The following is an 18439-nucleotide window of genomic DNA, read 5'->3' as shown; positions in this document are numbered from 1 at the left end:
TGTGTCCTTCAGTGCCAATGCTAAATGGAGACCTCAGACAATTAAGGCTGCATTTCTTAATTCATGGGCTAATTTGTATTGCTCCAGAGAGTTCCGTCGGCTGGGATTATAGGACAACCTTGGTTTGAAGTTACTCTTGGCAGTGGTAGCATGTGAATGTTTACAGCACTCGTATCAACCCCCTCTCTCCGCTATTTTAATGGAAGAGTTACTTCAAAATAAACTGGCTCATATCTTCAGGAAAATAGCATTGGAATTTCATAGGAGCATGGTTAAATGTACAAAATTATCAAGAGTCTTGATAAGGTAAATCGGGAGAAACCAATTGGTGAGCTGGTAACCAGACAGTATAAATTGAACATAATCACTAAAAGAATGAAGAGAGAGGTTAGGCGATTTTGTTTTTAACAACACTCAATTTTGTTAGGAATTGCAATGCCTTTCAGAAGCCAAAATCCACAATGGATTTTAAAAAGAACAAGAAAACCATGTGAAAATTAAAAATTGAAAGGGTGTGGCAAATGGAGCTAGGTGGATAAATCTTTCTGAGAGACCGTGCACACACACTTCTTTCGGGCGGAATGATATTTTGATAATATTACCAGCAGTTCCTTCTGGACAATCGATCTATAATATTGTAAACAATTTTCATCCAAAGCTTGGCTGATTGCATTCTAACTCAGGCCAAGTATCTGTCCAGCCATTACCCCCGCCGTGTTCAATCACCTACAATAGCCCTCAGTCCAGCAATGGCTTGTTTTAACATTCCCACCCCAGTTTTCAAATCCCTCCATGGCCTCACCTTCCCTTCCCTAACTTCAAAATCTCCCCCATCCGTACGACTCTCAAGAACTCTTTGTTCCTCCAATTTTGGATTCTTGCACATTTCCAATTTTCATGGAAACACGGGTAAAGTCTAGTGGATGCTAGAAACCCGAGATTAAAAAGTTGAAAACATTGGAAAAACTCAGCAAGTCTGGCAGCATCTGCAGAGAGAGAGAAACAGAGTTAACACTTCGATATCAATGGCATTTCATGAGGACTGGAAAATGTTAGAAGTGTAACCCAGTGCCAGGGAGGAGAAGGAGAGGGGACGATCAAAAGAGAAGGTCGGAGAGATTAAATGCCAAAAGGGAAGATGCTGCAAGGGAAAAAGATGGGAATGGGACAAGCACAAACAAAAGATGGGTGAGGTGAGGTGGAAATGAGAATAGCAGAATAGTGCCATCCAAAAACAGAGACAAGATTGTGATCCAAAATTGTTCAACTTAATATTCAACTACAGAAAGCTATATAGTGCCCAATCTAAAGTTCTTCCAGTTTATGTTTAGCTTTGTCAGAACAACGAGAGGCCAACGAGAGGTCAGAGGGAAAATGAGGGGGAAGAATGACAGTGACCGGAAGCTTGGGACCACACTTGCGGACTGCCCACATGACAGATAATCAGCTGCATTCAAACACTGGACTCCGCCAAAGCTCTTATCCTTCAACCAACTTTTTCCTTACAGGCGACTGTCAATTATTACTTACTGACATTTTATAGACTGCTAGGAATTGCGTACAGATGAACAGTTAGCGGGGAGTGATTATAAAACTGTGATTTAATTGAGGAGGTTGGGATACATCAAACTGTGAAAGCAAAACTCAAGCAGTTTATGAATGTCATTTGAACTTCTAAGATTGGGTTTCAGCCTTAGTAGTATCCTTTGTTCTGTCATGAGCTGGAGTTTGTTTAATACCATCACATATCCAAACCTTCAAAACGGTTTCTGTTTCTTGCAGCTGCTTGAGGTGGAAAAGCTGAAGACCAATTCAGCCGGAGCTTTCTGATGCTCAGGATCTCCTGCTGTTGGAAGAAATATTCCCTTTGCCGTTGGGTGACAAAAATAACAGAGACTAAAGAAACTGGGCTCAACCTTTTTTTGTTTCTACAGACCACAGCCTCGGATTATTTTTTCTAGTTTGGCCTGGCAGCTGAGGTAACCAGACCATGACACTGGCAACAGAGTGCAAAAGCTATGATAGTACACGGAAGACAGGTAATTTTGTTTTTCAATTCTTCTCCACCCGTGTATTTTTCCCTCTCTTTATCAGGGCAATGAACTTGAGGCACAAATCAGCATTGATCAAATTGAATGGCAGAGTGGCATCGAAAGATTGAATGATTCACTTTTGTTTCTATGCTGAAGTACTGTTGGCGGGCCGGGAGTAGCAGTCAGCCATTCAGCCCCTTGAGCCAGTCCTGTCATTCAGTTACATCATTGCAGATCTGCATCTTATCTCCCTCTGCCAATGTTTGTTCCATAGCTTTTATTAACCTCCTGGTACAAAGGTCTATCCACCTCACATTTGAAATTATCGATCATCGCGCCTCAGCAGCTTAATTGAGGAGTGTGTTCCAGATTTCCCCTGCCGTGAGAGCATTCCACTGGATGGTGTTCATTTTGGTTCTAATTTTAAGATTACGCCCCCATTCCTGCTCCGTCTCCCTCACCAGAATAAAGTAGTTTCTATCTATCTATCTTCCCAGGAACTCCTACAATGATCTTAAACGCCTCCATTAAATTATCCTTCATTCTCCATACTCAAAGTCTAGTCCACGCAATCTGCCATCATCATTTATCCCTTCAGACCATTTTTCTTTGCCCGGGACCTATTTTTACCAACCGGCCATCCTTCGGGACCCACCATTTTTACTTACCTCTAATGTGATAGGTGAGCCTGCTTGGTCCACATGACCTCACTTCCTTTGTTAATCAATGTTACATTTCTAATAATGACTTCAGCTGATGAGTTAAGATCTCATTGCATCCGTTGAAAAAAATCAAGAGGTTTTTCCTCGAACTCGCCATATTTTGTTTTCAAATGTCTTTGAGGTTTTGAGGGTTTTAAACTTTCATTTGCCAGTGCTTCCCTGCATAGAGCACACATGAACTTTGAATCCTCATTTGCAGTGGCACAATTAATAACCCATGCCTCAAGTAATCATCTTTATGCTGCTTTGTTCCTGTTTTCAGCTTCTTCTTCATGGGTTGTTCACCACAGGTCCTGGAGTTCACACCAACAATGCTGACAGCTGCAAAATGGAGGAATCTCTCTCATGGCCAGAACATGTGACATCAGCATAAGGTGCACATGACCTGCTCTCTGCCGCCGTTTCTGTCGTTTGCTGAAAAAAAACTGGCCCTAGATAGCGCTGATGTCAGGAGGAGGCAGTCCACCCCATTGGGCTCCAGACCTGTGCACTGCTTGATCCGACACGCATGCACATGATAGCCAGCAATCTGAAATTACTGTTGCGACCGGCATTTTTAAAAGCCGGTCATGACCATTTGGTGTTCCTCCCACGATCGGGAATGTGGCGACCAATCACACCCTGACCCTGAGTTTGAAAACGGCTGCTTTAGACTGCCTTCATTCTCGACATCCCCATGTGCAGAATGGGTGACTGAGTACACCTGGTACAATCTTTTGAAGGTGTTTCTAGAAGCCCTGTTGGTAAACAAGCAAAGCCCAGGCACTGAACCTGGGATCTTTCTCGTCTGCCAATTCGGTTCAGTTTCACCCTAATATCCTTATAAAGTGAACAATTAGAATAAACTGACTGGTAAATACAAAGATATACATTGGCATTTGGAGCTGGAAAGAAAGTAAATTGCATGACTAATCATTAAACCCTCAAGAGTTGCAATACCACCTCTTATTCCGACTGGTATCTTGTTGGACATGATGCGTAACTCAGAACAATGGTTTTAACTATTGATAATATGAATTATTTTCTGTCAATTCCAACAAGACTGATGGGTTCTTCCTGTGCTCTAGTGGTAAACCACAAACCTAGATCAATGCTCAGGTTCGAATCACACCACAGGAGGAATTCAAATTCTGAAATAAACTTCCAAACTAGGATTACTGACGCAAGGAGTTTGGTCTTCAGAAATATATTAAAAAGCATCCAAACAAAAAGTTGGAAAGTAATTACACATCAATTCCTTCAAGTCCATCCAAACTGTAGGAAATCAAACCTTTGGAATATCTATTAATTCTTCCACAACTGCGTTTCCTGCAGTGGTTACGTTGATATATCGCACAGAATATGATTATCGCCTTGTGCGCTTGTTAGCCTTGGGGCTGGCTCTGAACCAGATTTTTCCCCTTTCAGCAGTGTTAACCTGGGTCCTATGGCTGCGGCAGTTAAATGTAGCACGCCAATGTCTGTCAGTTCCTGTGGATGTGCACACTTCATGGGTTGCAATTGACCTGTTGCTTGAGAAACTGCGCAGGTTCACATTTATGATTTGGGGGTTACAATTCACTCATCGGCATTTCAGGTCAAGCACAGTAGCCCTATAAATAATGCGCCTCTCCAGGGTGCAGGTTTCGTGTATGCTTTATGAAAGGATATCTGACATGTATTTTTAACCCGATCTGTTGTCCAGACACCAGGGACCCAGTGTTAAAAAACAAAGTGTAAATTAGAAAGTGGGTTACCTTGGACCGAGTTCATCTTCGCTGCGCCACCCAAAGTCTCCAAATTTTTCATAGTGCGAGTTATAGTGGTGTATCACTCGGTAAACCATGGGGGAGGAGATTTCCATCAGTATGTTGTAGGCAGTTTGCTGTTCTTTCCCACTCGTGTAGCCATTAAATAAGCTGTAGATCGTCTCTGCTATTTCTGTACAAAATAGATGGGGGTTAGAAACAGCTTTACGGTTACTGCAAAACTAGTTTAAAATTCCACAATCACATCAACCCCGAGTGCTAGTTTCTTCATCGCGCTAAGGAAGGGTTGTGAGGGATATGGATTAGTTTAATTGACAATGGCATGCATTGCCCTAATTTTTACAACAAGGTTTGGCCTAATTAAACCTGTACAGCTAACATATCTTTTCATGTTATTCTCATTGGTGCTTCGTAAACTTCAGAAAGCTCTATTCCAGATACCGGCGCACAAAATCCAGGTTGATGGTATAATCAGTATAATCCTATGCCCTCAAAGGGGTTTTAGTCTGTATTCCAAATATGTTCAGCGGAATTCTCTGTCGATGGAATCCTCTTGTCCACCAGGAGCACGCACCCACACCCGACGGCATGGGGTGGCCACAATGGGGAACCCCATTGGCCAGCTGCGGGAACGGAGAATCTCGCTGCTGGCAATGGAGCGCCACGCCAGAAAACACGGCTGGCGGATCCCGCCCGTTATTTATATATATGAAAAAAAAGGCAGTAGTCCCAGAACTGAATCACGGTCCACCCTCCTTCAGTCTGAAAAGCAACCATTTACCACAGCTCACTAATATCTGTCCTTCAGCCATTTTCAAAAATCTAATCTGATCCTGACTCTCTTATTCCTTGAGCCTCAACTTTGTTAAATTTTGTTTTGCAGGGAGATGGTGGTATTGGCCTAGTAATCCAGTGGCCCAGGCTAATGCTCTCGGGCCAAGGTTCAAATTCCACCTCGGCAGCTGGTGGAATTTAAATTCAATTTATTAATAAATTAAATTAATCATAAACATCTGGAATTCAAAGCTAGTCTCAGTAATTGTGACTTGTAACCACTGCCAATTGTCATAAATGTCTATCACCAACATCCTTGAGTGAAGGGAAATCTGTCATCCTTACCTGGTCTGGCCTATGTGCGACTCCAGACCTTGAGCAATGTGGTCGATTTTTTTACTGCCCTCTGAAATGGTCTAGCGAGTCACTCACGTTTTGGTTCCATTTCACCCTAGCTGTATCCCATCTCTGCCCATTAAAGTTAGCCCTTTTCCAATTTAGAAGTTTTATTTGTGATTGTTCCTTGCTCTTCTTCATTGCTAACCCACACTCTATGCTATGATGATCCCTCTTGCCCAAATACTTTCCCAAAGGCACTTAGTCCACTTGGCCTACACCAGATCCCATTAAATGGAGGAGCAGACTCAATAGGCCGAATGGTCTACTTCTGCCCCTAATCTTACGGTCTTATTTCCCAGCACCAGGTCCAGTAATACCTCTTTCCCAATTAGAGCGCAAATTACTTTTCAAGGAGGTTCTCCTGAATACATTTCTGAAATTACATCTCTTTACCTATGTGGTCCACATAGGTACCAACGACATAGGTAGGGATAGGGATGTAAGGCAGGAATTCAGGGAGCTAGGGTGGAAACTTAGATCTAGGACAAACAGAGTTATTATCTCTGGGTTGTTACCCGTGCCACATGCTAGCGAGACGAGGAATAGGGAGAGAGAGGAGTTGAACACGTGGCTACAGGTATGGTGCAGGAGGGAGGGTTTAAGATTTCTGGATAATTGGGGCTCATTCTGGGGTCGGTGGGACCTCTACAAACGGGATGGTCTACACCTGGACCAGAGGGGTACCAATATCCTGGTGGGGGGGAAATTTGCTAATGCTCTTCGGGAGGGTTTAAACTAGTTCAGCAGGGGATTTGGAACCTGTATTGTAGCTCCAGTATACAGGAGGTTGAGAGTAGTGAGGTCATGAGTAAAGTTTCAAAGTTGCAGGAGTGTACCGGCAGGCAGGAAGGTGGTTTAAAGTGTGTCTTCTTCAATGCCAGGAGCATCCAGAATAAGGTGGGTGAACTTGCGGCATGGGTTGGTACCTGGGACTTCGATGTTGTGGCCATTTCGGAGACATGGATAGAGCAGGGACAGGAATGGTTGTTGCAGGTGCCGGGGTTTAGATATTTCAGTAAGCTCAGGGAAGATGGTAAAAGAGAAGGAGGGGTGGCATTGTTAGTCAAGGACAGTATTATGGTGGCAGAAAGGACATTTGATGAGGACTTGTCTACTGAGGTAGTATGGGCTGAGGTTAGAAGCAGGAAAGGAGAGGTCACCCTGTTAGGGGTTTTCTATAGGCCTCCAAATAGTTCCAGAGATGTAGAGGAAAGGATTGCAAAGATGATTCTGGATAGGTGCAAAAGCAACAGGGTAGTTGTTATGGGGGACATTGACTTTCCAAATATTGACTGGAAACGCTATAGTTCGAGTACTTTAGTGGGTCCGTTTTTGTCCAATGTGTGCAGGAGGGTTTCCTAACACAGTATGTAGATATGCCAATGAGAGGCGAGGCCATATTGGCTTTGGTACTGGGTAATGAACCAGGACAGGTATTAGATTTGGAGGTAGGTGAGCACTTTGGTGATAGTGACCACATTTACTTTAGTGATGGAAAGGGATAGGTATATGCCGCAGGGCAAGAGTTATATCTGGGGGAAAGGCAATTATGATGCGATGAGGCAAGACTTAGGATGCATCGGATGGAGAGGAAAACTGCAGGGGATGGGCACAAAGGAAATGTGGAGCTTGTTCAAGGAACAGCTACTGCGTGTCCTTGATAAGTATGTACCTGTCAGGCAGGGAGGAAGTGGCCGAGCGAGGGATCCGTGGTTTACTAAAACAGTCAAAACACTTGTCAAGAGGAAGAAGGCGGCTTATGTAAAGATGTGACATGAAGGTTCAGTTAGGGCGCTCGAGAGTTACAAGTTAGCGAGGAAGGACCTAAATAGAGAGCTAAGAAAAGCCAGGAGGGGACATGAGAAGTCTTTGGCAGGTAGGATCAAGGATAACCCTAAAACCTTCTATAGATATGTCAGGAATAAAAGAATGACTAGGGTAAGAGTAGGGCCAGTCAAGGACAGTAGTGGGACATTGTGCGTGGAGTCCGAGGAGATAGGAGAGGTGCTAAATGAATATTTTTCGTCAGTATTCACACAGGAAAAAGACAATGTTGTCGAGGAGAATACTGAGATTCAGGCTACTAGACTAGAAGGGCTTGAGGTTCATAAGGAGGAGGTGTTAGCAATTCTGGAAAGTGTGAAAATAGATAAGTCCCCTGGGCCAGATGGGATTTATCCTAGGATTCTCTGGGAAGCTAGGGAGGAGATTGCTGAGCCTTTCGCTTTGATCTTTAAGTCATCTTTGTCTACAGGAATAGTGCCAGAAGACTGGAGGATAGCAAATGTTGTCCCCTTGTTCAAGAAGGGGAGTAGAGACAACCCCGGTAACTATAGACCAGTGAGCCTTACTTCTGTTGTGGGCAAAGTCTTGGAAAAGTTTATAAGAGATAGGACGTATAATCATCTGGAAAGGAATAATTTGATTAGAGATAGTCAACATGGTTTTGTGAAGGGTAGGTCGTGCCTCACAAACCTTATTGAGTTATAGAACATAGAACATAGAATGATACAGCGCAGTACAGGCCCTTCGGCCCACGATGTTGCACCGAAACAAAAGCCATCTAACCTACACTATGCCATTATCATCCACATGCTTATCCAATAAACCTTTAAATGCCCTCAATGTTGGCGAGTTCACTACTGTTGCAGGTAGGGCATTCCACGGCCTCACCACTCTTTGCGTAAAGAACCTACCTCTGACCTCTGTCCTATATCTATTACACCTCAGTTTAAAGCTATGTCCCCTCGTGCTAGCCATTTCCATCCGCGGGAGAAGGCTCTCACTGTCCACCCTATATAACCCCCTGATCATTTTGTATGCCTCTATTAAGTATCCTCTTAACCTTCTTCTCTCCAATGAAAACAACCTCAAGTCCATCAGCCTTTCCTCATAAGATTTTCCCTCCATACCAGGCAACATCCTGGTAAATCTCCTCTGCACCCGCTCCAAAGCTTCCACGTCCTTCCTATAATGTGGTGACCAGAAATGTACGCAATACTCCAAATGCGGCCGTACCAGAGTTTTGTACAGCTGCAACATGACCTCATGACTCCGGAACTGAATCCCTCTACCAATAAAGGCCAACACTCCATAGGCCTTCTTCACAACCCTATCAACCTGGGAGGCAACTTTCAGGGATCTATGTACATGGACGCCTAGATCCCTCTGCTCATCCACACTTCCAAGAACTTTACCATTAGCCAAATATTCCGCATTCCTGTTATTCCTTCCAAAGTGAATCACCTCACACTTCTCCACATTAAACTCCATTTGCCACCTCTCAGCCCAGCTCTGCAGCTTATCTATGTCCCTCTGTAACCTGCTACATCCTTCCGCACTGTCGACAACACCACCGACTTTAGTGTTGTCTGCTAATTTACTCACCCACCCTTCTGCGCCCTCCTCTAGGTCATTGATAAAAATGACAAACAGCAACGGCCCCAGAACAGATCCTTGTGGTACGCCACTTGTAACTGAACTCCATTCTGAACATTTCTTTGAGAAGGTGACCAAACAGGTGAATGAGAGTAAAGCAGTTGATGTGGTGTATATGGATTTCAGTAAAGCGTTTGATAAAGTTCCCTATGGTAGGCTACTGCAGAAAATACGGAGGCATGGGATTCAGGGTGATTTAGCAGTTTGGATCAGAAATTGGCTAGGTGGAAGAAGACAAAGGGTGGTGGTTGATGGGAAATGTTCAGACTGGAGTCCAGTTACTAGTGGTGTACCACAAGGATCTGTTTTGGGGCCACTGCTGTTTGTCATTTTTATAAATGACCTGGAGGAGGGCGTAGAAGGATGGGTGAGTAAATTTGCAGATGACACTAAAGTCGGTGGAGTTGTGGACAGTCGGAAGGGTGTTACAAGTTACAGAGGGACATGGATAAGCTGCAGCGCTGGGCTGAGAGGTGGCAAATGGAGTTTAATGTAGAAAAGTGTGAGGTGATTCATTTTGGAAGGAATAACAGGAAGATAGAGTACTGGGCTAATGATAAGATTCTTGGTAGTGTGGATGAGCAGAGAGATCTCAGTGTCCATGTACATAGATCCCTGAAAGTTGCCACCCAGGTTGAGAGGGTTGTTAAGAAGGCGTATGGTGTGTTAGCTTTTATTGGTAGAGGGATTGAGTTTCGGAGCCATGAGGTCATGTTGCAGCTGTACAAAACTCTGGTGCGGCCGCATTTGGAGTATTGCATGCAATTCTGGTCGCCGCATTGTAGGAAGGATATGGAAGCTTTGGAAAGCTTTGCAGAGGAAATTTACCAGAATGTTGCCTGGTATGGAGGGAAGATCTTATGAGGGAAGGCTGAGGGACTTGAGGCTGTTTTCGTTAGAGAGAAGACGGTTAAGAGGTGACTTAATTGAGGCATAAAAGATGATCAGAGGATTAGATAGGGTGGACAATGAGAGCCTTTTTCCTCAGATGGTGATGTCTAGCACGAGGGGACATAGCTTTAAATTGAGGGGAGATAGATATTGGGCAGATGTCAGAGGTAGGTTCTTTACTCAGAGAGTAGTAAGGGTGTGGAATGCCCTGCCTGCAACAGTAGTGGACTCGCCAAAGCTTAAGGGCATTCAAATCGTCATTGGATAGACTTATGGACAATAAGGGAATAGTGTAGATGGGCTTTAGAGTGGTTTCACAGGTCGGCGCAGAATCGAGGGCCGAAGGCCCTGTACTGCGCTATAATGTTCTATGTTCTATTACCATTTCTGAGCCACATTACAGGGTGGCACGGTGGCACAGTGGTTAGCTGCTGCCTCACAGCTCCAGGATCCTGGGATCATTTCCATACTTGGGTGACTGTCTGGGTGGAGTTTGCACTTTCTCCCCGTGTCTACATGGGTTTCCTCTGGGTGCTCCGGTTTCCTCCCACAGTCCAAAGATGTGCAGATTAGGTGGATTGGCCATGCTAAATTGGCCTTTAGTGTCCAAAAATGTTAGGTGGTGTTACTGAGTTACAAGGATAGGGTAGAGGCATGGGCTTAAGTATGGTGCTCTTTCCAAGGGATGGTGCAGACTCGATGGGCCAAATGGTTTCCTACTGCACTGTAAATTCTATGATTCTATGATTCCATTATTGCCACTGCATCATATTCTACATTGTTATTTGTGCTTATAGCTTACCAACCTGATCCACCACACTCGATGTATTTACATACTTGCATCCTAATCCTATCGTTGTATGTTTTATTCTCTTAGTCTGCTCTTATCTAATGCGGTACTATTTTCTTCTCTAAGTTCTCACTAACTTCTCTAGTACTCGCCCTAGCTTCATTTCTCTTTCCTACTTCTATGTGCTGGTTCCTATTACTCTGACAATTTAGTTCAATCCCTCCATAACCACCCTCGTGAACCTGCCAACGATGACCGGTCCCTGTCCTCTTGAGGTGCAACTTGTCCCTTTTGAATAGATGCCTCCTGCCCCAGAATGGTCCCACTGCCCCAAGAATCATGACTGTCACACATTGTCTGGACATTGAACAAGTGCGTAGTCCTTTCTAGTCAACCATTGCACCCTGCCATGAAGCTGTGGTCTTGCCGGGATACTAATCCAGCTGAGTTCCTTACATTTTTGGGATTGGCTGGCAGAAAAAATGAAATGAAAATCGCTTATTGTCAGAAGTAGGGTTCAAATGAAGTTACTGTGAAAAGCCCCTAGTCACCACATTCCGGCACCTGTTCGGGAAGGCTGGTACGGGAATTGAACCGTGCTGCTAGCCTGCCTTGGTCTGCTTTCAAAGCCAGCGATTTAGCCCAGTGTGCTAAACCTAGTCAATGAATATATGATTGGACACCACCCTGTTTGATAACACATGGATCATTCCATGGCTGCTCACAATGTTCCAGCAGCATAGACATTCATTGCAGCCACAGGTAGAACTGTTCAAGCAGCTGATCGCAACCACATGTCCACATATAGTAGGGCATGCAGCTTTCCGGGTACCCTTTTTCTCCATCAGAGCACAAAAAATGGGGCTTTTCACAATGACTTCATTTGAAGCTTACTTGTGACAATAAGCAATTTTCATTTCATTTCATTTCAAAATGGGTGCAGGTGTAGGCCATATGACCCAATAGCCACTCTGCGATTTAATAAGCTTTTTAAAAATATAAATTTAGAGTACCTAATTCTTTCCTTTTCCAATTAAGGGGCAATTTAGCGTGGCCAATTCACCTACCCTGCACATCTTTTTGGGTTGTGGGGGTGAGACCCATATTGACACGGGAAGAATGTGCAATACAGACAGTGACCCGGGGCTGGGACCCAACCTGGGTCCTTGGGCCGTGAGACAGCAGTGCTAACCACTGCGCCGCTGTGCTGCCCCTTAATAAGCTTGTAATTGCATTTCAACATCAATTCCACGTATCCTCCAGATTTTACTGTTCAAAGATCTATTGATCTCAGTAGTGAATATACCCATCGATTAAGCATCTCCAGTCCTGTGGAGGAAAAAACTCCAAGGAACTACAGTTCCTGTGTGTACAAGCATCTCTTCATCTCAGTCCTAAAATTCCAACCCCTTATTCTTCCACTGCAACGACATCACTCCCTCCATAATGTGACACCTGCTTCCCAGAACCTCTCACTGTGGGTGTGGAAAACACAATATCTTGTTGATTTCACGGTCCCACAAGCAATTAGAAGCAAGTCTAGTACTATTTGGATGCAAAGGTAGCAAAAAAATTCAAGAACTTTTCCCCTTCTCCAGTGAGCAGCTTTCACCTTTTTTTGCACTCTTCCACTCAAACCTTCCTCACTTCCGCCACTCTTTGCCTTTACGATGCTTCATCACACCTTCTGCATTGAAAGTGCATCTTCCAAAGCCACTGGCCCTGATTTTAAATTAGCGTAAATTAAGTTCTTTGAAGCCTTAGTGGCCAGATTGTGAGGGGGCCCCAAGCATGGATTGGGAACTGGGTTACATCAATCTCAGGAACAACTAGTATTGGGAAAACACCCAACACATCAAATTGCGCACAGTAAAAATGTTGATCACAGTGAAATGTTTCGGAGCTGTTTTCTTTAAGAGAGTTACAAAATCAAAAGAACGCTTAACCTGTCTTTAGTGAGGACGATAAGGGAGTTTCAAGGCAAAACCGCCTGTCATTTTCATGTGATATGGTTAATTTCTTTCACAGCCTCTTTAGACAAGTGTCTTGAAGGCACCAAGCAGTAGGGATGATGAATGGCCAACTGCCCTCTCTTGGAAATACCTAAATGTAACAATTCCTGGAAAGAGTCTGGCTTAAATCAAATAACCTCACAAATCAGTCTGTGAAATTGTTAGATAAGACTTAACTACACAGATTTTAAGTCAGCGTGTTAGTCATAAAGAAGAGCTACAGTGTGACAATGATTTTGTGTGTGGATTGTGGTATTCAAAGAGAGTCACTAGTTTTCAACTTGATGGGATATTTTCTTTCAATGGAACTATGCTGAATGCGACTAATTTACAGTCCTTTAACCTCAGGCAAACTTCATAAACAAAAGGGAGAGATAAAAATACATAACAGCAATTGTTTCACAAAACATCTCTGTCTCCAATTACACAACCATTCTGAAATTCTTAAACTTTTGTGTGATTAACACATTTTGCTTGTTTAACGTTAGGATTAATAAGATGAACTGTAAAATGAATTGTAAGTAATTAGCCCAATTTAAAAAAAAGGTTATGACTGAATGTTTCATTTGAAGAAGCTAAGACCAGAGCTAAAGCAGGAACTTGTGATCATCGGGCATAAATAGGATTAATTCATACTTGAAGAGACAAGTCCTGTTGTTGGAAGATCTCAATCTCATTAAGATTGGCGGGATACTCCAGGAATCGGCGGGGCGGGCAGAAATGGCACAGTGGCGTGGCGGGAACCACTCCGGCGTCGGCTGCCCCAAAGGTGCGGAATCCTCGGAGTGGTTTGTGCCCCGTCGGCCGGCGTGGAAGGCCTTTGATGCCGCACCAGCCGGGGCCGAAGAGACTCCGCCGGCTGGTGTGGGTCTGCGTATGCGCGGGAGCAACAGCGGCTGCTGACATCAACCCTACGCATGCGCAGCGGGGGTTCACCTTTGCGCCGGCCATCGCGGAGGCTTACACGGCCGGCGCGTAGGAATAGAGTGCCCCCACGGCACAGGCCCGCCCACGGATTGGTGGGCCCCGATCGCGGGCCAGGCCACCGTGGGGTTACCCCTTGGGGTCAGATCGCCCCGCGCCCCCCCGAGTACCCCGGAGCTCGCCCGCGCTGCCAGGTCCCGCCGGTAAGGGACCAACTCTAATGTACGTCGGCGGGACCTGCATAGAACGGGCGGGACTTCGGCCCATCGCGGGCCGGAGAATTGCCGGGGGGGAGGGCCCGCTGACCGGCGCGCCGCGATTCCCACCCCCGCCAAATCTCCTGCACCGGAGAATTCGGCAGCCAGCGGGGGCGGGATTCACGCCACCCCCCCACGCGATTCTCCGACCGGGCGGGAGGGGTCGGAGAATCCCGCCCATCTCATTGGTTCGCAAGCTGAGCTCTGTTAAGCGTGAGGGTCCACAGATTGGCTTTGCAAAATGATGTGAAAATGCGGTTTGCATGAATAGTGTCCATCACATGTGCAGGGCAGAGTTGGTTGGTTGTCTTACCCAAGGTGGAAGTGCACATGGAGAGCAGCATGCAAGTAAACCTGTTTTCTTAAAAGCATTAGAAAAACACTCTTTGCATGCAGCAGTTTCATTGGTATAATAAAGCACGATAATATAGGATAGGGAAGTCCATGATTATGAATCCATCCGAAAAGGGGGTCCTTCAACCGGCAAAAATCTAAAATTCATTTCTCATTACTTCCACCAGGGGAGGTCATAGAATCAGAGAACCCTTACAGTGCAGAAGGTGGCTATTTGGCCCATCGAGTTTGCACCGACCCTCTGAAGGAGCACCCTAACCGGGCTACCAGCTTACCTCTTCAACCCCATAACCCCACCTAACCTTCACATTCGTGGACACTAAGGGGCAATTTAGCACGGCCAGTCCACCTAACCAGCACATTTTTGGACTGTGGGAGGAAACCGGAGCACCCGGAGGAAACCCATGCAGGCAGAGGGAGAACGTACAAACTCCACACAATCACCCATGGCTGGAATTGAACCCGGGTCCCTGGCTTTATGAGACAGCAGTGCTAGCCACTGTGCCACCTTGCTCCCCGTGGTGTGTGGGCAGGAGGAAATGGGACTTTTTAAATCGTGGATTGCAGAAAGGCAAATTAGGACACTGGTTACCGCAATCATTGCCGCAGACTTCCTACCTGTCACACAAGGACATGAGGAGTATGGAGCAATCAGGCCCACCTCAGAGGTGACAAAGTCACTGACAATTGTCACAACTGTCTGCTCCATGGTTCTGATGTGTTCATGAAGCTCTCTATTTCTTTCTTCATCTCCCCACACTGTTGACCCTGTTTCATCACCTTATCAATGCTTGCTGAATTACTTCCTTTTCTCTCCAGTCAACTTTCTGACATCCTGCACTACCATTCACCTTAAGTTTTCAACAAAAAAGGTTGTTGCTGGTTGATAAAAAGCAAAAGAAAGGGGTGACTATTATGTTTACATGAACGAGCCTGCTCAAAAGAGTCAATTATCTTATTATTTGTTTCCACAAGTGAACACAGTTTAATTATTCTGATGCCTGAGGGGTGAGTTGGCAGTGAGTTGATCCTTGTTTGGAAGTGATGTCAGGTCATGAGTGATAACAGTATGAGAAATGGGAATGAATCAAAAGGAAACGTGGAAATAGGAAAATAAAATATTAAGCTCAGAAGGAACATGAAAAAATGGTTATAAAAAAGCAAAAACAGAAGCAGCTACATTAAAGTTTCACCAGCAGTCAGGACAGAACCGTTTTTTTCCTCTTATTTAAAAGAAAAAAAATTTTAGAGTACCCAATTCATTTTTTTTTCCAAGTCGAATTTAGCGAGTCCAATCCACCTAGCCTGCACATCTTTGGGTTGTGGGGGTGAAACCCACACAAATACGGAGAGAATGTACAAACTCCACACGGACAGTGACCCAGAGCCGGGATCGAACCTGGGACCTCTGCACCGTGAGGCATCAGGGCTAACCCACTGCGCCACCATGCTGCCCTTTTTTCTCTTTTTAAAGGGGGAAATCATTTGAAATCTTAAGATATTTCCACTAGCAGCGGAGACCAAAAACTATGGACCATCAGTATAAGGTAGCTCAATTCAACTGTGAATTCAGGGGAAACTTCTTTACCCAGAGAGTGCTAAAGATGTTGAATTCACCACCACGAGGAGTAGTTGAGGCGAATAGAATGGATGCATTTAAGTGTAAACATGAGGGGAGAAAGGGATAGAAAGTTATACTGATAGATTTAAATGAAGAGGGATAGGAGAAGGCTCATGTGAGACATGGACACTGACATAAACCAGTTGGTCCAAAAGATGCTATAAATGCTACGTTTCAAAGAAACCCAGTAAAAATTATTTAACTTGTTTGGATGCGCTGCCTGGTGTGCTGGTTGGATTCCTGTTGTGACACTAATGGATTCGATATGCGCATCAATAACACGCAGGACATAGTACGGTTAATCAAAAGGGTCTATTTAAAAGAAAGTGAGGAAGAATAACTTACCTTCTGCCTTGATGTCATCAATCAGTGGGCAGGAGGTCCTCATGGTCACAGTGCTTGGCTCGGAGCGTCTCCCTCTGCTGTCCAAAGCATACAGCGTAAACCTGAAAAGTTTGAGAGTACACAACAAATAAGAGTCCCGAGGGGTCTTTCCAGAGGTCATAATGCTGAGACATGCATGCATGTATTATAATATGCATGTAATTGTGTAATTATCAAGATTACACTCAATGTGCATTATGGTCTCTATGGCAGTTTAATTTTGTTTTCCAACTCCATAATAATTATCTTGAGAGTAAGCCCTTGCAAATTGCTCCACAACATTGTTACCCAGCGAGGATATCACGGAAACCTCAAAATTTCAGTTCTGCTGTCATTCCTGACCATTATTAATATTGTTGTGGCTGAAGTCAAGTTCTTCTAGGTTGCAAAGGAAATACAACTGCGCTGAGACCAGATGACATTTGCTTGAGCGTCGTTCTCACCGTTTCCACCATCATCCATTAAATTGCAATCTGTTATTACTTTAATCCACCATAAATAGATAGACTTTGGGCCTGCCTCCAAGTTCTGCCAGAGTAAAATCGCAGCATGTGCTATACTTCAGTTACCCTGCAATAATTGAGGATGCCAGCTGGACATTCTTGCTGTTCAAATTAAGAAGCTACTTCCCTTTTTCCGAACACGGTGAAAAATGAAAGGACAATAAGCAAACGTACAATACGAGAGCTTGGTTAGAAGGGGACTTAATGTTATTGCTTGATCAGGTAGCTACATAAGTAACAAATCTTGTGTCAGTAAGTGCATTTTGGTCAGCTTGTTTGTAGTCACATGTTGCAAGCCTTGTGTTTTGATATGGCTCAAATATTCAGGAAGAATGAAGGGGTTGTGAATCTGTGGAATTCGCTACGCCAGAATGCGGAGAATGCTGGAACAGTGAGTAAATTTAAGGAGGAGTTAGACAGATTTTTAATTGGTAATGGTTTGAAGGGTTATGAAGGATGGGCAGGATGGTGGAGTTAAGGATGAATCAGCTTCCACTGCCCTTTCAGGCAGCAAATTCCAGGTAGAAAGATCCATGATTCTAAAGAGTATGAGATAAGCCATGATCGAATGGCAGAGCTGACTCGATGGGCCAAATGGCCTAATTCTGCTCCTAAATCTTATGAATTTATATGATTTTGGCACACTTGCAAATTAGTCAATGGCTTCTCCAAAGAAGAGTGCAGGATGGAAATGACTGAAACAAGGTGGTAAGGCATTACAAGGAACTCAAAATGGGAAGCGAACAAATCTCTTACGCATTGGGGCGGCATGTGGCTCTGTGGTTAGCACTGGGACTGCGGCGCTGAGGACCCGGGTTCGAATCCCGGCCCTGGGTCACTGTCCGTGTAGAGTTTGCACATTCTCCCTATGTCTGCGTGGGTTTCACCCCCACAACCCAAAGATGTGCATGTTAGGTGGATTGGCCACACTAAATTGCCCCTTAATTGGGAAAAAAAAATTGGGGACTCAAAATTATTTTTTAAAAAATGAAAATCTCTTAAACGTTGACATAGATACATATCTAGCCTGTACTGATCTTCTGCAGGGCGAACTAAACCATCTGTAGTTCTTCAAATAGGGAAATGCCTGAACTCATTACAAATTAAACCACGTCAGAAAAAATGACATGAAAAAACAATGCTCCAAAACGTTCAATAATGATCGATTTCTGCTTCAGAAGATGTAAATAATTGTAGGCAAAGAGGCAATTTCTACAGAAACACTTATATGTGAAAAAGAAACAAAAATAAGCATATCTGGAGAACTTCTCATTCTTTTCAAAATATGCCTACACAGACCTTAGGTGGCTAACCCTTGCATGAATTTGCAGGTACAGGGAGGAGGTTCAAAGGTGACCCGACCAGCTGAATTGAGGCTTCCTCACATCAAATCGCAGGGAAGAAACTTCTGCCCTGCTCCCGCTGTTGATCCGGCCATGGCCAGATTTGCTAAGGTGCTAAGAATAGGTGACCCGAGGTTCAGACGCCAGGGGCAAAATTCTCCATTATCGGCGGAAAGTCCGCCGATCGGCGCAAAAAACGGCGCAAATCCCACTTGCGTCACGTCATAAAAATGGGCCGATAGTCTG

General features: G+C 44.5%; 1 protein-coding gene across 4 annotated transcripts in view; it reads right to left on the bottom strand.

Annotated features, from left to right (window-relative positions):
• Positions 1-18439, bottom strand: part of LOC140399093 (astrotactin-2-like) — a 2178011-nt gene that overhangs the window by 54096 nt on the left and 2105476 nt on the right. For all 4 annotated transcript variants that reach the window (XM_072488234.1, XM_072488235.1, XM_072488236.1 and 1 more), the window contains 2 exons: positions 16309-16409; positions 4492-4675 (listed from right to left, as the gene is read on the bottom strand). In XM_072488234.1, coding sequence (XP_072344335.1) covers positions 4492-4675; positions 16309-16409 — 285 coding nt within the window. The remainder of the gene's footprint in view (positions 1-4491; positions 4676-16308; positions 16410-18439) is intronic.

This window comes from Scyliorhinus torazame, chromosome 22 (genome assembly GCF_047496885.1).
Source record: "Scyliorhinus torazame isolate Kashiwa2021f chromosome 22, sScyTor2.1, whole genome shotgun sequence".
Classification (NCBI taxonomy): domain Eukaryota; kingdom Metazoa; phylum Chordata; class Chondrichthyes; order Carcharhiniformes; family Scyliorhinidae; genus Scyliorhinus; species Scyliorhinus torazame.
This window is presented reverse-complemented; position numbering and strand designations above follow the sequence as displayed.